The following is a 20,368-nucleotide window of genomic DNA, read 5'->3' on the forward strand; positions in this document are numbered from 1 at the left end:
TTCAGTGAAACGAGCTTCAGATCAAAGATCGTTCAAATACTTCAATGTTAATGCTGTTTCTGTACAACAGTAAAAACCATTGACTTCGCGGAGCCAAACTTTATTGTGCGCGACTTTGGCAAATTCCTCTCATCTGTGGAATTAAAAATCATTCAAAATAGGAATCCGAACTGGGCTTTTGTACTGAGGTACAAGCCAGTGCAAAAGCCCAGTTCGGATTGCTATTTTAAATTGTTTTTCAATACGTAGATATGCATACGGTAGGAATTAACCGAACTATGGCTCCAAGGAGCCAATACATTTTGATGTACGGAAACAGCATTAACATAGAATGAATGGACTTCAGATCTATAACCCCAAGGTCGATTTTCTCATGCCTACTTACGACACAAGGGCCTGGGCAGGAATCACAGCAATAAAGCATGTGAAATCTACTAGCGTGCCATATCACCACTGGAAAAACATTACATTCCCAGCCGCACTATTTGGTCACGTCATTGTACCAGACTTCATATCGCGAAGTACACAGGCCAAACACGTGCATTTATTTTTGTCTCAGGACTTCTATCGCCATTCGGAGCTGTTACCCCCATAATGGAGTTCAAAGGCGCTACACGGTTTTACTTTTTAGCACGTTGATGTTGGTCAATAAAGTTTTCCTTGTCCAATGTCCACAGCTATGAGACGGGGGTGCAGTACCGCGTTTAACCTCTAGATGTCAGTCGATCGCGCTACATACTCCCACCCAGCAACCAAACCCCTCCTTTGTGTCTTTGGCGCCGTTCCTATATAAAGAGTAGCATACACGCATTTCGTAATTGTTTATTTATTATTTTTTATTTTATTTTAAGAAGTTTCTGTTCTTGCTTGAACTTGAACCTTCTAAAATGGACATGAAGAAGCGACTCACCTTAGAGCTGAGGAACCGGAAGGCAGCTGAGGTAAGCGGCTTCTCTTGGTTCTAGTCTCCGGTAAATGTGTTCGGTTCTTTTACGCTTATGTTAACGGTCGGTGGGGCTGAAGAGCATACGGATTGGCTGGCTGACGTGCACATGGGGAAATGAGGTGTTGATCGCCCTATGCGCTGCTATCGTGTGGCCATGACTTCCAAGTTCCCAGAACACGTGGCTAGGGACACTGATCGCCGTGCTTGATATGTGGGCCGTACGTTAGAACGTGTGAGGGAGCCTGCACGAGCCGGCGGCGTGCTACCGGGGCCTGGTGAGCAGCGCCTCCGCCGCCTGTCTGGTACAAGTTCTGTGTGTACTTCCTCCTTCTCCATTCACAGGTCTCCCCTGTTTCTCTACAGCTGTGCTGCCTCCAAGCCACATGTACTCCATGTTCTTGGGGTAAATTCACCGTGCAGAGAACTTCGTCTTTCTTCAGAAGTGGGTTTTAATAACTTTCTTTTTTTTTCTAGTCCTCATTTTAACTTTCCCCTCAAAACCTGCACGTGTGACTACCATAACCAGTATCTGCTCCCTATATAGTCACTAGACCTAGTGGCACTGTGTTGGATATCTTATTTTTGCATTTTGGTGGCTAGATTTGGTATTAAAGGAGTTTCTGGGATTTTGATACTGATGACTAGAGATGAGCAAAGTTTTTTAAAAACTTGCTTTGGCAAATCTTATGAAATTTAGTTTTATGAAGTGCATTTCTTAAAGTTGTGGGTGCGATAACGGAACGGCAATTATCATGCGTCACCGTGCTCGGAATTTTATGTGAGATCTTCAATGGATGAGGTCAGTATGTGTTTGGGGTTCTTTAGTATTAGGAAATGGCAAATCCTGGTATCGAACCGATATCGGGACAAAAGTATTGACTGGGTACCGATAATTCGATACCTGAGACAACACTAGTTCCGTATATGGTCCAGAAAATAAATAAACACGACGGAAACGGAATGAAAATACGTTTGTGTGTAAGAGGCCTAATACTGAGCATAGTTACAGGGAGGAGGAGGTCACCTGGGTTTCTCAGTGGGTGTTTTAGTCTCCCCAGCTCTGCTGTGGTCCAATCACAGCAGAGAGCGTCATAGCCAGGGAGATAGGTAGTGATGTGCTCTGTTTACCAGACTACAGCGACATACACATTGTATAGCGGCAGTGTAATCCTTGGGCTCCGATCGGTTACCATGGCATCCAGGATGCTACTGAAGGGCAGCAGGGAGAGTGTAAAGTCCTATTCACCCTAATTAGACCTCTCCCTTTTTTTCGATTGTCAGTGGCTAAATGGAATAAAAATTGGGGAAGGGTGTTATAAATTTAGTACTCCATGGAAGTGTGGTACTCCCTGAAGCAACCAATAATGCAGAGGCCCCGATGATCGGGCACGTGTCACACTGAGTGGTGGTTCCCTTCCGTATTCCCCTCCTGTGACACTTCCTACACCTTTTTTGGGGGACCACACCTGGAAAGTGTTGGCCAGGGACGATCTGGGCGCCTCCAGTTCCCGAGGTTCTCCGGTCTGCTCTTTCCCGGTCAGAAAAGATCAGGGCCTTGAGGACTGCCTCATAGAACTGGAGGAATTTCCCTGTGTTGCCAGCGCTCCGGGACAGCACAAAAGAGTTGTAAAAGGCAACCTGTACCAAGTAGACCGCAACTTTTTTGTACCATGCCTGGGTTTTGCGCATGGCGTTATATGGCTTGAGGACTTGATCAGAGAGATCAACTCCTCCCATATACCGATCGTAGTCGATGATACAATCGGGCTTGAGGACCGTTGCTGCGGTACCTCGCACAGGGACATGGGTGATGCCGTTACCGTGAATTGTGGACAGTACAAGGACATCCCTCTTGTCCTTATATCTGACCAGCAACAGGTTTCCACTGGTAAGGGCACGGGTCTCACCCCTGGGGATAGGTACCTGGAGGGGATGGGTAGGGAGGCAGTGTTGAGGGACTGGAACAAGGGGATACTAGTATGTTATCCACGTACAGGTGGTAACCCTTATCTAGCAGTGGGTGCAGAAGATCCCACACAAGTTTCCCTGTAACACCCAGAGTGGGGGGACATTCTGGGGGTTCAATACGGGAATCTCGCCCCTCGTACACACAAAACTTGTAATTGTACCCTGAGGTACTCTCACAAAGTTTGTACAGCTTTACGCCATACCTCCCCCGCTTAGAGGGAACATACTGGCGGAAAATGAGTCTCCCCTTGATAGCAATGAGAGACTCATCAACTGCGACCTCCCTTCCTGGTACATAGGCTTCCAAAAATTTGGCCCCAAAGTGATCGATGACCAGCCTGATTTTGTACAGGCGTTCATAGGCAGGATCACCTTGGGGGGGGGGGGGACATGCCTCATTATCTGCATAATGCAGGCATTTCCGAATGGCCTCAAAACGGGAACGTGTCATGGCCGTACTGTAAAGTGGGGTCTGGTAGAGGACGTCCCCACTCCAGTAATGCCTGACACTGGGTTTTTGACTAGGCCCATGTGCAGCGCGAGGCCCCAAAACATCCTAATCTCGGCTGCACTGACTGGAGTCCGGCCCTAGCCAGAAAGGAGCCCGGATGTTGAGCAATGAACTGTTGGGCGTACAAGTTCGTTTGCTCCACCATCAGATTCACAAAGTGGTCACTGAAAAAAAGACTAAAATAGTCATATTCAGTGAAGCCCACTGTGTGAATTTGGATTTCTGGTTGGCCAACAAAATCAGGAATCGCAGGCTCAAAATGCTCTGGGGTACACCATGAAAGTTCACTGGTAGGGGGCTCAGGTGGACTTATCTGGTGGTCCAGAAAACTAGTTCGAGCCCCAGAGCTGCTCGTACTAGTGTGGGCCACAGGGTCCCTGGCATGGCGGTCTCCTTGCTCCGCCTGGCGGCATCTCTGCTGCCTTGGGGGCTCCTCATCGCTAGATGATGAGGAGGACGCGGATGACGAGAGGAAAGTGGGGTCATCCTCGTCCTCACTGGGGCTCTTGGAGTCGGAGGCAAGCTGGGCTTATGCCTCCTTGGCCGAGAACATTCGGGCCATAGGGGAGTGAAAGCGTGCATGGAAAACTTTATTTAGTGTGTGTGGGGGCATGGGTGTTCGCGTACTTATTCCTAAACCTAACAGAAAAGAATTAATAAAAAAAAGCCCCCCAAAAAACTGCTTGCAGCACCCCGGGGGGGGGGGGGGGTCTAGTGTCACCCAGACACCCGATCAGGGTGATGCAACAGTTAAAACTTTATTTATTTATTTTTTCCTAAACTTTCCCTGAATATCCCTGCCTAACCTAACCTGTCCCTAATCGTTCCCTAAATACCTTTTAGTGCCAGATGGCACTGGAGGGTCAGGAGATCCGACGCAGGCTCCTCTCTTCTCGCTCCCGGACACAAAGGATGAGGAGAGCAGAGCTGCAGTAACTTAAACCGCCCGCCCTGCAGCCAATCAGAAGCTATCCTGAGATGTGATGTCACCATATCTCAGGATCGCAGGATGGTTGGTGTATTATCACACCACAGATCACCATCCTGTTCCGGGTTATCGGGTCACCAGAGACCCGAATAACCCGGAAACGCAGCGGCAAACGGTTTGCCGCGATCGCCGATACGGGGGTGGGGACACAGGACACCTTCAGCAGACACCCAGTTTGATTGATTTCAGCAGGCACCCAGAAATACACATGACGTACCAGTATGTCATGTGTTCTCAACAGGTTAAAGTGATTGTCACTTCAGTAAGTGGCGTTTTATCATGTAGAGCAGGTGTGCACAACCTGCGGCCCGGGGGCCACATGCGGCCCTCGATATCATTCTGTGTGGCCCCCAACCATCTGGTGACAGACATGTATGTCTATGTCTTGTGGCTGCTCACATGCATTTTTCATGTATTCTCCCATTAGATATGAATCCTGGAGGCATAACCAGACATTTATAGTATATACTGTATGTACAATATGCAATAAATACAGTATATCAGTTGGTAATACCCCTTTAACTTTTATTTTTCGGCCCTTTGGATTCCTTCAGTCTGACAATGTGGCCCCCAACCAGAAAAGGTTGTGTACCCCTGATGTAGAGAAATATAATACAAGGCACTAATGTGTTGATTGTCCATATTGCCTCCTATATCTCGTTGTACACTGCATGTTTCCATGGGTTTGGACCACCCTGCAATCCAGCAGTGGTGGCCATGCTTTGTACACCGTGGGAAAAAGAGGGTCTCGGCAGGGTGGCTATAACCCCTGGAAACGAACAGTGTATTATGCAATGGAAAAATTAATCAAGCCCACAAATAAGGCAATATGGAGAATCACATAGTAAGTGCCTTGTATTAACTTTCTCTACACAATAAATGTCATTTACTGAAGTGAGACAGCCCCTTTAACCACCTCCGGACCGCTGTACGCACAGACGCGTCCTGGAGGTGGTTGTTTAATTCCTCCTGGACGCGCCGGCGCGTCCTCACGCGAGATTTCTGTCACAGCCGGCCCGCGCATGCGCATCGCGGGCCGGCAAAAGTTAAAGGACTATTGCATCAGCAACCTGCCAGCCAATGATTGTCGCTGGTAGGTTGCTGGTTTTTAAAAAATAGAATCACAAGCCAGATAACAGATCATATTAGTAAATATGATCTGTTATATGGCTTCTCTGCTCCTCTGCTGGTCCTTTTCGTCGGTTGGATCCAGCAGAGGAGCAGAGATCACTGAGTACACACCAAACACTGCCCTTAGCCCCTGATCACCATCCATCACCCCCATCATCCAAATTAACCCCTTGATCGCCCCCTGTCAATCACTTAGTGAAAGACAAAAAGTGATCAGTGTAAACTGACACTTTTTTTTCCCACTAGTATTGGCTGTTAGGTTTTAGGGATAATTTAGGCCCCTTGGTTAGGTAGTTAGCGTCAGTTAGCGCCCACCGCACCGCAGTCACTTTTATTCGCTGTTTAGCGTATCGCTAATCAGCATTTGTACTTTTATAGTATCTGTAAGTGATCAAAACTGATCACGGTCAGATCTATAATAGTATTAGTGTCACCTTAGCTCGCCCTCCACCCAAAACGCAGTGTTTGCCCGATCAGGCATGATCGGTCGCCCACACGTGCGTTCACCCACGCCCGCCCCACCGCAGTGACAAAAATTTTTTTTTTTTTGATCACTGCACATTCACTTTACACGCTCTGCGGCGATAAAAAAATCAGTTTTGATATTTTTTATCAACCGCAGCGGCCTCCGGTACTTCGCTAGCCTCCCCTTTGTAAGACAGGCTTGCTTTTTTTCTTAGGTAGTCTCAGGGAATACCCCTAAATTTAGTAGTCCAAAATGTCAAACGGGGTATTCTTCTGAAGAGGCCTACAGGATTCTGACCCAGTCGGATGAGGAGTGGGAACCCTCATCTGACGAATCTAGCGGGTCAGAATATGAACCTGTAGAAAGCAGTGGCTCTCTGACCCAAAGTTCGGACGAGGAGGTTGAGGTCCCTGGCAGCACCAGGCGTACCCGGCCCTGTGTCGCTAGACCACAGGTTGCGCAGGATCCGCTTCAAGAGCAGCAGAGTGGGGCTGTCGCTGCCGGATCACGTGGTGAGGCATACACCAGCAGCGCAGCCCTTCCTGGACCTAGTACCAGCACTGCCGTACAACATGGTGAAGTAGCGAGCACCAGAAGGGCAGTTGAAGCTGGTACGGTGGCACGTGCACTAGTTACCCCGTCGCAGCCACCGCACAGACAGGCCCGTAGAGCCCCTAGAATCCCTGAGGTGCTGGCAAACCCTGATTGGCAGTCACCAACTTCAGCCGCACCAGTAGTTCCCCCTTTCACCGCCCAGTCTGGAGTTCGTGTTGAGACGGCTCAGATCAGTACGGCCCTGGGATTTTTTGAGCTGTTCTTGACTGCGGAGCTCTTGAACTTAGTCGTGGCAGAGACCAACCAATATGCCACACAATTTATAACCGCAAACCCGGGAAGCTTTTATGCCCAGCCTTTCCGGTGGAAACCAGTCCAAGTTTCCGAACTTAAAATTTTTCTGGGCCTTCTCCTCAACATGGGTCTAACCAAAAAGCATGAATTGCGGTCATATTGGTCCACGAACCCGATTCATCACATGCCCATGTTCTCTGCTGCTATGTCCAGGACACGATTTGAGGCCATCCTGCGTTTCCTGCACTTTAGCGACAACACCACCTCCCGTCCCAGAGGCCACCCAGCTTTTGGCCGGCTCCACAAAATTCGGCCCCTCATAGACCATTTCAACCAGAAATTTGCAGATTTGTATACCCCTGAGCAAAACATCTGCGTAGACGAGTCCCTAATACATTTTACCGGGCGCCTTGGCTTCAAACAATACATCCCAAGCAAGCGTGCCCGGTATGGGGTCAAATTGTATAAGCTCTGTGAAAGGGCCACAGGCTATACCCACAAATTTCGGATCTATGAGGGAAAAGATCAGACCCTGGAGCCGGTCGGTTGCCCTGACTACCTGGGGAGCAGTGGGAAGACAGTCTGGGACTTGGTGTCACCCTTATTCGGCAAGGGGTACCATCTTTATGTGGACAATTTTTACACAAGTGTGGCCCTCTTTAGGCATTTGTTTCTAGAACAGATTTGCGCCTGTGGCACCGCGCGAACTAGTCGCGTGGGCTTCCCCCAACGTCTTGTAACCACCCGTCTTGCAAGGGGGGAGAGGGCTGCCTTGTGTAACGAAGAACTGCTCGCGGTGAAATGGAGAGACAAGCGTGACGTTTACATGCTCTCCTCCATTCACGCAGACACGACAATACAAATTCAAAGGGCAACCCGTGTCATTGAAAAGCCCCTCTCAGTCCACGACTATAATTTGCTCATGGGAGGGGTGGACTTCAATGACCAGATGTTGGCTCCCTATTTAGTTTCCCGCAGAACCAGACGCTGGTATAAGAAGGTGTCTGTATATTTAATTCAATTTGCGCTCTACAATAGTTTTGTTCTCTACAGTAAGGCTGGGAGAACACGATCCTTCCTCAAATTCCAGGAAGAGATCATCGAGAACCTCCTTTACCCAGGAGGTTCCGTGGCCCCATTCACCAGTGTAGTTAGCCGTCTACACGAGCGACATTTCCCCAGTGTCGTTGCTGGTACCTCAACCCAACCGCCACCCCGAAAAAAATGTCGTGTCTGTAGCAGGAGTGGAATAAGGCGTGACACCCGCTATTTCTGTCCTGACTGTCCGGACCACCCTGCCCTATGCTTAGGAGAGTGTTTCCGGAAGTACCACACATAGGTACACCTAGCATAGGGATCACATCTCACCAGGACAGGCACACAGGGCTATTAGGGCCCTTTCTCTCACAGCTGCTGCAAACCTCTCCTTTCACCTGGGATAAAGTGCATAACGTACTTCGCCACATCTTTGGGCGATTTGCGCTTTGCACATTGTCCCATGGGGAAGGAGAGGTTTGTTCTATAAAGGTAAAAAAAACTAAACAAAAAAAAAATTACCGGTAAGTAAAAAAGTTAAAAAAAGTTAATATGTTCTGTTCTAAAGTTAATAAAGTTATTGCTTTGCGGCCTGGTTTTTTCTTTTTTGTTTTGTTTTTTTTACCTTCCAGGTGGACCAACCGATCGACCAGCTGCAGCACTGATGTGCATTCGGACAGAAGCATTGCGCTGCTGTCAGATTACACGCAAGTCGGTGTATGCGGCGCTGCAAGACGAGATTTCTCCTCTGCAGTAAAAGATATGTTTGCCGAGGCATATGAGCTGAGGAGGTGGCGGTGTTCATATACTTTGGCAAACACTTTGTATATATAAAAAAAAAAAAATCCCGGCAATGATTTATTCATCCACATCGATTGATGTGAATGGAGAAATCTGGTTTGCCAGGGCATACGAGCTGAAGTGGGTATGGATGTTGGGCGGAGCTCCTATGTCCTGGCAGACGCCTTTCCCCTCCTTTTTCTTTTTTTGGCAGAGATTTTTTCATCCACATTGATCGATGCGAATGAAGAAATCTGTGCCGTTCATTTTTTTTCTTTCAGCCCAGAGGCTGAACGGAAGAAAAAAATCTCATTACCCGTATGCTCAATATAAGGAGAATAGCAGAAACTCCTAATGCTGGCCATACATGTAATGATTGCGGAGACCCTCAAATGCCAGGGCAGTACAAACACCCCACAAATAACACCATTTTGGAAAGAAGACACCCCAAGGTATTCGCTGAGGGGCATATTGAGTCCATGAAAGATTGAAATTTTTGTCCCAAGTTAGCGGAAAGGGAGACTTTGTGAGAACAAAATCCCAAAAATCAATTTCCGCTAACTTGTGCCAAAATATTTTTTTTCAATGAACTCGCCATGCCCCTCATTGAATACCTTGGCGTGTCTTCTTTCCAAAATGGGGTCACATGTGGGGTATTTATACTGCCCTGGCATTTTAGGGGCCCCAAAGCGTGAGAAGAAGTCTGGTATCCAAATGTCTAAAAATGCCCTCCTAAAAGGAATTTGGGCCCCTTTGCCCACCTAGGCTGCAAGAAAGTGTCACACATCTGGTATCGGCGTACTCAGGAGAAGTTGAGGAATGTGTTTTGGGGTGTCTTTTTACATATACCCCTGCTGGGTGAGATAAATATCTTGGTCAAATGCCAACTTTGTTTAAAAAAATGGGAAAAGTTGTCTTTTGCCAAGATATTTCTCTCACCCAGCATGGGTATATGTAAAATGACACCACAAAACACATTCCCCACCTTCTCCTGAGTACGGAGATACCAGATGTGTGACACTTTTTTGCAGCCTAGGTGGGCAAAGGGGCCCACATTCCAAAGAGCACCTTTCGGATTTCACAGGTCATTTACCTACTTACCACACATTAGGGCCCCTGGAAAATGCCAGGGCAGTATAACTACCCCACAAGTGACCCCATTTTGGAAAGAGACCCCAAGGTATTCGCTGATGGGCATAGTGAGTTCATGGAAGTTTTTATTTTTTGTCACAAGTTAGTGGAATATGAGACTTTGTATGAAAAAAAATAAAAAAAAATCTGCATTTTCCACTAACTTGTGACAAAAAATAAAAAATTCTAGGAACTCGCCATGCCCCTCACGGAATACCTTGGGGTGTCTTCTTTCCAAAATGGGGTCACTTGTGGGGTAGTTATACTGCCCTGGCATTTTCCAGGGGCCCTAATGTGTGGTAAGTAGGTAAATGACCTGTGAAATCATAAAGGTGCTCTTTGGAATATGGGCCCCTTTGCCCACCTAGGCTGCAAAAAAGTGTCACACATGTGGTATCGCCGTATTCAGGAGAAGTTGGGGAATGTGTTTTGGGGTGTCATTTTACATATACCCTTGCTGGGTGAGAGAAATATCTTGGCAAAAGACAACTTTTACCATTTTTTTATACAAAGTTGGCATTTGACCAAGATATTTCTCTCACCCAGCATGGGTATATGTAAAATGACACCCCAAAACACATTCCCCAACTTCTCCTGAGTACGGCGATACCAGATGTGTGACACTTTTTTGCAGCCTAGATGCGCAAAGGTGCCCAAATTCCTTTTAGGACGGCATTTTTAGACATTTGGATACTAGACTTCTTCTCACGCTTTGGGGCCCCTAGAATGCCAGGGCAGTTTAAATACCCCACATGTGACCCCATTTTGGAAAGAAGACACCCCAAGGTATTCAATGAGGGGCATGGCGAGTTCATAGAAATTTTTTTTTTTTGGCACAAGTTAGCGGAAATTGATATTTTTAATTTTTTTCTCACAAAGTCTCCCGTTCCGCTAACTTGGGACAAAAATTTCAATCTTTCATGGACTCAATATGCCCCTCACGGAATACCTGGGGGTGTCTTCTTTCCGAAATGGGGTCACATGTGGGGTATTTATACTGCCCTGGCATTCTAGGGGCCCTAAAGCGTGAGAAGAAGTCTGGAATATAAATGTCTAAAATATTTTACGCATTTGATTCCGTGAGGGGTATGGTGAGTTCATGTGAGATTTTATTTTTTGACACAAGTTAGTGGAATATGAGACTTTGTAAGAAAAAAAAAAAAAAAAATTCCGCTAACTTGGGCCAAAAAAATGTCTGAATGGAGCCTTACAGAGGGTGATCAATGACAGGGGGGTGATCAATGACAGGGGGGTGATCAGGGAGTCTATATGGGGTGATCACCACAGTCATTGATCACGCCCCTGTAAGGCTTCATTCAGACGTCCGTATGCGTTTTGCGGATCCGATCCATCTATCAGTGGATCCGTAAAAATCATGCAAACATCTGAATGGAGCTTTACAGGGGGTTGATCAATGACAGGGCTGTAATCAATGACAGGGGGGTGATCAGGGAGTCTATATGGGGTGATCACCACAGTCATTGATCATGCCCCTGTAAGGCTTCATTCAGACGTCCGGATGCGTTTTGCGGATCCGATCCATCTATCAGTGGATCCGTAAAAATCATGCGGACGTCTGAATGGAGCTTGACAGGGGGGTAATCAATGACAGGGGGGTGATCAGGGAGTCTATATGGGGTGATCAGGGGCTAATAAGGGGTTAATAAGTGACCCGGGTGGGGGGGGGTAGTGTAGTGGTGCTTGGTGCTTGGTGCTACTTTACTGAGCTATCTGTGTCCTCTGGTGGTCGATCCAAACAAAGGGGACCACCAGAGGACCAGGTAGCAGGTATATTAGACGCTGTTATCAAGATGACGCATATATGCGTGACTGTGCGCAGCGCTGCCACCTCCGGAACGCGATCCTGCGTTAAGCGGTCCGGAGGTGGTTAAATCCTTTTCTAGGATTGTATGTAGGGTGGCCAGACATCCAGTTTTCTGGCTTCCTGTCCTCCGTTCGGCACAGGGCCCGGATGGATGCAGGGATGTCTGCCCTTTCAGTAACTCACATTCAGATAGCAGCATTGCGCTGTCTGAGCGTGAGCTGCAGCAACTGACTGAGGCTTCTCTCACCCCCACTCAGTCACTACACCCGCAGACATGGCTCCCTGTGGCTGACTGAGGGGGAGAGGGGCACCCCGCCTACCCCCAGCTCACCTTCCCCCTCACCTCCCTTCTTCCCTCTCACCTCCCTTCTTCCCTCTCACCTCCCTTCTTCCCTCTCACCTCCCTTCTTCCCTCTCACCTCCCTTCTTCCCTCTCACCTCCCTTCTTCCCTCTCCTCCCCCTGTTTTTTCTGCGGGCGACGATGGAGTGGCTTCACCAAGGTGGGCGTGGCTGCTGAGGTCCAGCTTTCTTCAGTGAAGCCAGTGGCCACCCTAGTTGTATGTAGGGACGCAGCATTCCTTCAGTGTGGAAGCTAGTGGCTGTGGTGGAGGAAACAAGCCTGTGTGGTTGAGTGAAGCGCCGATTTTTCTTGAAGCTCCAGTTCTTGTTATAATCCAGGATGTTGGAGGTTAGGGTTGGAACAAACTGGTTGTAGAGGGCTGTCTGTTCTGACCCCTACCCACCCCATAGGACAGTGATGGCCAACCTCCAGCACTCCAGCTGTGGTGAAACCACATCTCCATTCATTTCTGTGGAGTTCTGAGAAAAGCCAAGCAAGTCTGCATCTTGGGAGTTGTAGTTTTACCACAGCTAGAGTGAAGATTCTCATTAAATGTATAGTGTTATGGCTGGTGCTCAAGCAGGTGTCTTGTAGAAATGTGCTGCGCTAGAACAGCAGCGAAGTCTCATTGTAAATGCTGTACGAGTGTAAGAATTTACTATTCTCTCTTTTTGCCTTAGGTTAAAGAAATGGTTTTGGATAACTGCCGTTCAGATGATGGCAAGATTACAGGTCTTACAGTGGAGTTTGTGAACCTGGAATTCTTGAGCATGATAAACAGTAACTTGGTGTCCGTAGCTAATATTCCCAAATTGGAGAAATTAAGAAAGGTGAGTTTCATTGAGGCTACTTTCGCATTAGTGGTAGCCTTCTCCGGCAGGCTGTTCCCGTGCGTGAACAGCTTGCAATATCCATGCTGCCGCTAGTGCACGCATACCGCTGGATGTCTGCTCCGGCCCCATTGACTATAATGAGGATAGGCTGGAGGTCCGGCGGCAGCTTGAGTGTTCTGATACGGGAAATATGGGGTTAATGGGGGATATTATTGAATTTAGATAAATTTGCTGAAGTTTTTCTAGCTTTATCAGTGGGTTACTAATATACAGTGTGTGTATGTATATATATATATCCAAAACTTATTTCCCTTAAACTAATTGTATTAGCGATCCAGTATCACCATTAGCGCAACCAATCATAGATACATAGATCAGATTAAATAACAAATCATAACTCCATCGACAGTTGCTTTCAAATAATCATCAATTTTATTGGTACTCAGAGTTATAACCATTGCTGGCCTCAGACATTTAAGAACATTTAAAATCAACCATCAGACTTCGTGTGTATGACAGTTACCATTCATATAAATAAAGTGCTAGTGCAAAAGTATACATGGAAAGGTATAATCAGTGCATATACAGAGTGTTGTCCTGTCCACAATATATGGTCACAGAGCCAGAAATGCCGACCCTGGATCCCACGGACACTATCAAAACACACTACTATGCTAAATTATCGTACAATCGGCAAAAAGCTATGCATACTGACCCAGGTATCTGTCACACCGTTAGACTGTGCCCCGACGCGCGTTTCGCCGTCAGCTTTTTCAAGGGGTAATAACAATGACTACATAGCCGGGTATATATGGTCACAGGAGTGGGTGGGACAGTTTGTATTGGACCAATGAATAATGGTCATTTCAGTAGTAGGCCGGAAACTACAAATCCTCACCTGTATAAGTTTAAATTTAAGACAACGTCTAGTGTGGCGCGCGCACCGCCGCGCACCGCCGCGCACCGCCGCGCACCGCCGTTGCCTGCGTACGCCGTCGCAGCGAGGACGTAGGACGGCCGCGCTCATTGGAGCACAGAGCGTCCCACGCCAGAGTCGAGACAGCGTCGGCACGCCCGCGGCTGCGCAGAAGGACGCGCGCACTGCGAGCTCCATCTTGGGTGAGGGGAAAATGATTCTCACGGCCCATCTCTGTGTGTGTGTGTGTGTGTGTGTATGTACCGTCTTTCCCCGAAAATAAGACATCCCCCGAAAATAAGACCTACCTCTAGTTTTGCCTATCCCTGTAATATAAGGCATCCCCCCCCGAAAATAAGGCCTCCCAGATTATAAAGCACCCCCCCCCGAAAATAATGCCTCCCCGATTTATAAAGCCTCCCACCCCAGAATGTAAGGACCCTGCTACCCTACCGTAAGGATTCTGATTCCTCTGGACCCTACAGGTGCCGCCACGCAGCTCACTGATTGGCCACAGAGCCTGCGCCGCCGCCAGGACAAGCTTCCGCCTTCTCCCGCCCACTGCTCGTTCTGCCCTGACAACTTGGCTGGCACGGACAGACAGGGGACGGGGTGACAGTTGGGGGGGGGGGGGGGGTTGAATATATGATGGAAGGTGGGGGATGTCTGGTGAAGGTGGGGGGGGGGGGGGGAGACTAAAAAACGGTAATTAAAATGACTCAGGGTGGGCAGGGGGCTCATTTAAAATGACACAGGGTGATCAGAGGGGGGGAATCAAAATGACTCAGGGTGGGGAGGGGGATCATTTAAAATTACACAGGGGGATCAGAGGGGGGAATCAAAATGACACAGGAGGATCAGAAGGGGGTACTAAAATGCTATAGTAATCCCCCCCCCCCCTCTGATTCTCCTGTACCATTTTGATTCCCCCTTCTGATCCCCCTGTGTCATTTTAAGTGATCCCCCTCCCCATCCTGATACCACTGTGCCATTTTCATTTTTTTTACCCCTAGACATGAGCGCAAAAAGAAAGGGCTACTCCATAGAGTATAAGAAAGGAATCGTGGAAGACTCTTGGGGCCAAAGTCTTACTGCTTTCTTCAAAGAGAAGATGTTGAGTATCCGATTGGTCCGAAAATGGCGAGCAGAGTATGGTAACCTCATTGAACAAGTGAAGGGAAATGCTAAAAAGCGCAAGTGTGGATCAGGTCGGCAACCATTATTTTCCGAGCTGGAAGATCTCATCTGTGAATGGGTTGTTGACAGGAGAGCAAAGGCTTTGGTTGTGAATAGGGCTCAGATTCAAGAATTTGCCCTTGCAATGGCACCACAGTTTGACATAGCCCCCGAAGACTTCAAAGCATCACAACACTGGCTGGATAATTTCCTTCAGCGTAGTGAACTGTCTTTAAGAAGATCCACAACATTGTTTAGGCTGGAAGATGCTCAAGTTATTAAGCGAGCACTTGCATTCAAGTCATTTATTGATGATGCTGACTTCTCTAAATACAATCTTTCCAACATGATTGCTATGGATGAAACTGCAGTGTTTATGGGCCAATCATCTCGAACAACAATTGAACAGCGGGGTGCCTCCTCGGTGTACATTCCCTCCACTGCTTACGAAAGTGCACGTGTTACCTGTATTTTGGCAATTCGTCTTGTTGGCACTAAAATCCCACCTTAATCATTTCTAAGGGCAAGAAGGAAAATATTGAACGTGTTTCAGGCATTTTTATTCTTGAAACTGAAAAAGCCTGGGCCACACAAGCCGTTATAAGGAAGTGGCTCGATTTAATGCTGCCACTTGCTTTGCGGGGTGGCCAAAGAGGTCTGCTAGTCTGGGATGCAGCCAGCACTCACCGCGCTAAACACATGAAGAAATTTCTTCACGAAAGAAAAATAGATCAAATAATGATTCCTGCAGGAATGACTGCCTATCTCCAGACTCTTGATATTGCAATAAACAAGCCATTCAAGGACAATTTGCACTTAGAAATTAATGACTACATTGAAAATAGAATAGAGAGAAATCAGCGTGGAAACTTTGTGAAACCTAAACTGCAAGAGGTTGTGACTTGGGTGAAGAATTCATGGGAGAAAATCACTGACAGTTGCATTGCAAATGCACTACGAGCAGGCTACCTTGACAAGAAGTACTCATTTAAGGACAGTGCTATTGCTAAACATGAGAGATTTGGTCCACTGATTCTGAAAGAAATGGAGTCACAAGAAATTGACCAGGAAATTCAGGGTTTGGATTGTTATGATGATGTTCCAGAAGATGATGACATGACTGTCATTGAATAAATCTTACTTTGTGTTCATACTGGTATCGGTATCAGTAAATGTACCATAGATTGTTGTACATGGAAATAATGGTACTGTAGTAACAAGAAATTCTTGATACCGTAGGATTCACAGTTTGTCTGGTTATGCTGGTTTGTGATGACAACTACTACCGTACCGTATACAGGTACGTAATAAATTTCCTTTTTTTTTTGTTCAACAATAAATGTGTACCGTATTTTTCTTCATGGTAAAATAAGACATCCCCTGAAAATAAGACCTAGCGAATCTTTGGGAGCAAAAATTAATATAAGACACTGTCTTATTTTCGGGGAAACAGGATATATATATCTCTCTATCTCTCTATCTCGGCACATTTTTCCATGGATATTATAATATTCACCAATTTATCCAACAAGTGCAAATAAATACATGTGGTGCATGTAGTGATGCGAGTGTATATATTATATTTCCAAACATTTCCCATATAATTAATCCTACATGCTTATGAAGATGTTCATACAGTGACAGTACATTAATTTAATAGTCATAAAAATCTAACCATAGTCAATTGTATTAACATACTAGGGCTACCAATATATATTATAGCCCATTAACCACATTTTTTGAAAAAATATATATTTTATCAATACAAGTGTTAATTGAAATTCCAGTTCCTTTCACACAATATGGTACATTCTCAATCTATTTAAAGTGTCAATGCAAATTCTAGTGCATAATTGCAATTCCTCCATAGCTTAATAGCTCTTTGTGTTGAATTTCCCGTACAACACAGAATAACTCATCACAAATAACATCAGAAAAGGTAAGTAAATAAAAGAAAAACAAGAAAAAGAGTCAGTGATTGGTGAGGGGTTGTGCATGAGTGAGCCCATGCGCAACCACTAGGGATACCAATAAACAGTGATTATATCAAGGTGACAGGTTTCTGTAGAATGCAGCATCATCCCTGAGTTGTGGCGTTTTAAGTAATAAAGAATTGTTTTATTTTAGGTTCTGGAGCCGGGATAATGTGGTCATGCTAAATAATATTTACTAATATATTTCCCCTTTATTTTGCATGTGTAGGATTTTTTGTAACTTGGCCTTGGAATACTGAAAACCCATTTTCTCCATGATTCCATCAGCATCATTTATTCTATGTGTGATCTACAACAGACAAATAGCTTGAAGTAATTTGCTTTATATAATTACACGTGTTTTGTACATGATGAATGTGTGCTTGGCATCTATTTTCATTTTTTCTTTTTATGTCAATGTGTAAGGGTGGAACGTGGGGCTGTGTGATCTGCTTCACCGGTTCACGCACTCCCAGCTTCTATGGATTCCATGCAGTCATATATGTACTCTTTACATCTAGATATATGTACATATAATTTGGTACCCTTTTCCCTCTGTCACCTTGATTATAATCACTGTTTATTGGTATCCCTAGTGGTTGCGCATGGGCTCACTCATGCACAACCTCTCACCAATCACTGACTCTTTTTCTTTTTATTTACTTACCTTTTCTGATGTTATTTGTGATGAGTTATTCTGTGTTGTACGGGAAATTCAACACAGAGCTATTAAGCTATGGAGGAATTGCAATTATGCACTAGAATTTGCATTGACACTTTAAATAGATTGAGAATGTACCATATTGTGTGAAAGGAACTGGAATTTCAATTAACACTTGCATTGATATATATTTTTTTTCAAAAAAATGTGGTTAATGGGCTATAATATATATTGGTAGCCCTAGTATGTTATACAATTGACTATGGTTAGATTTTTATGACAAATTAATGTACTGTCACTGTATGAACATCTTTATAAGCATGTAGGATTAATTATATGGGAAATGTTTGGAAATATAATATATACACTCACTACATGCACCATGTATTTATTTGCACTTGTTGGATAAATTGGTGAATATTATAATATCCATGGAAAAATGTGCCATATTCTATACATGCATCTATATAATGTTTGAAAAATGGACATATGTGAATGATGGGGGGGGATATATATGCATGCATGCATACATACATACATACATACATACATACATAGTGAGAATCATTTTCCCTCACCCAAGATGGAGCTCGCAGTGCGCGCGTCCTTTTGCGCAGCCGCTGGCGTGGGACGCTCTGCGCTCCAAGGAGCGCGGCGGTTCGCGAGCCACACTAGACGTTGTCTCCAATTTTAACTTATACAGGTGAGGATTTGTAGTTTCCGGCCTACTACTGAAATGACCATTATTCATTAGTCCAATACAAACTGCCCCGCCCACTCCTGTGACCATGTATACCCGACTATGTAGTCATTGTTATTACCCCTTGAAATAGCTGACGGCGAAAACGCGCCTCGGGGCACAGTCTAACCGTGTGACAGATACCTGGGTCAGTATGCATAGCTTTTTGCCGATTGTACGATAATTTAGCATAGTAGTGTGTTTTGATAGTGTCCGTAGGATCCAGGGTCGGCATTTCTGGCTCTGTGACCATATATTGTGGACAGGACAACACTCTGTATATGCACTGATTATACCTTTCCATGTATACTTTTGCACTAGCACTTTATTTATATGAATGGTAACTGTCATACACCCGAAGTCTGATGGTTGATTTTTAAATGTTCTTAAATGTCTGTGAGGCCAGCAATGGTTATAACTGAGTACCAATACAATTGATGATTATTTGAAAGCAACTGTCGATGGAGTTATGATTTGTTATTTAATCTGATCTATATCTATATATCTCATACACATACACATTATCCATTTCGTCCACCATGACTGCATAACCTGGAGATTGACCTCTATAGGGGCAGGAAGCGGAGAGAGGTTTAAATACCCCCCCTCCCAACACCAGTGTTTCCTGTCCCTACAGAGGACAGGGGGTGGAGAAAGGTCTCTTTGTGTGCCTCGTGCCGGGGAGATGAAGATATTGCGCACCTGGAATACCATTTCCACATGGTGGCTCCCTGCGGTCCTCGTACTAACGCTGGGTAGGGAGCAGATTGGGAGGCCTCGCTCCGGTCTTATCTGGGGCTTGCTCCCGGGGCTGCTGTCTCCCGCCTGGGCTCCAGTAGTTCCAGCTGGGTCACGTGCGGCAGGCGCTATATAAGTTAGGTCCCTTCCGGTGCTGGGATGACATCACCGGAAGTGACTAAGGCGGCGCATATTCGGCGGGACCGGAAGCGAATTTGAATTTCTTTCCTTCCCCAAGCGTTCCTGGTTGCGGTGAGTTGTGTTCTCTATCCCTCCAGAATGTCCGCACCGGAACACTCAGAAGCCCCTGCGCCACCTTCCGTAAGTCCCCTGTGGGGAAAATTTAATCCTATGTTATTTTTTCTGGTTCTGGTCTATTGTGGAGTATATTGGGCTTCTTTATCTTTCTAATGGGGCTTTTCCTCTGCTCTTAGAAGCGCAGAGGAAGCCCAAAAAGTCTGACTATCTGAAAAAGTTATGCGGTGATTGTATTACCAAGATTATACGAGCCCCCACACAAGCGGCCAAGAACAGGCGATTCCTTTTCATCTGAGTCAGACTAATTCAACTGTGCCTCTTCCTCCAAAACATGGGAGGAGGAGGACAAACAATCCGAACGGGATATCCATGAAGGTAGAAAAAGATATTTTTTTCTTCATAGGATATGCCAGAATTGCTCAAAGCAGTCAGGGCAACAATGGGGGTTGAAGAAATCTTACCAAACCCTTCTGTTCAGGAGGAAATGTTCGGTGGTCTGCGTGTGAAAAAAAACTAAACTCTTCGCTATTAATGAAAATATTAAAGGTTTGATATTAGATGAATGGTCTGATCCGGAAAAAACGCCCAGGAATCTCAAGATCATATCAGAGCCGTCTACTTTTTAATCAAGAAGAGGCCAAAATATTTAATATGATTCCTAAAATAGATGCTCAGGTAGCGAAAGTCAATAAAAAAAGCTCTCTACCCTTTTGAATACGCATCACAACTAAGAGACCCTATGGACAGGAAAGCCGATGGTCTATTACGCAGGTCCTGGGAGGCAGCTATGTACAATTTAAAATCTAACATAGCTGCTACCTCGAAAGCCATACAAACATGGATCTGGCTACCGGAGTTAGAAAATCGTGCATCCGATAACGAGGAGCTCCTAGGTGCGCTCCCACTCTTAGTCTGCCACAGCATTTCTTGACGCCTCCGCAGAGTCTGTTCGGTTTGCGGCTAAGGACGCAGGACTTTCAAATGCGGCTTGGAGAGCCCTATGGGTCAAATGTTGCTCTGGAGACAAGGTCTCTAAATCAAGACTTTGTTCTATACCTTTCTCGGAGTATATATTCGGGCCCCAGTTTGATAAAATACTTAAA

The 20,368-nt window shown here is 45.9% G+C and overlaps 1 protein-coding gene across 1 annotated transcript in view; it reads left to right on the plus strand.

Annotated features, from left to right (window-relative positions):
• Nucleotides 1-795: 795 nt before the first annotated feature.
• Nucleotides 796-20,368, plus strand: part of LOC120991633 (acidic leucine-rich nuclear phosphoprotein 32 family member B-like) — an 86,756-nt gene continuing 67,183 nt past the window's right edge. The window contains exons 1-2 of the mRNA XM_040420428.1: nt 796-941; nt 12,652-12,801. Coding sequence (XP_040276362.1) covers nt 888-941; nt 12,652-12,801 — 204 coding nt within the window. The 5' untranslated portion in view covers nt 796-887. The remainder of the gene's footprint in view (nt 942-12,651; nt 12,802-20,368) is intronic.

This window comes from Bufo bufo, chromosome 2 (genome assembly GCF_905171765.1).
Source record: "Bufo bufo chromosome 2, aBufBuf1.1, whole genome shotgun sequence".
Classification (NCBI taxonomy): domain Eukaryota; kingdom Metazoa; phylum Chordata; class Amphibia; order Anura; family Bufonidae; genus Bufo; species Bufo bufo.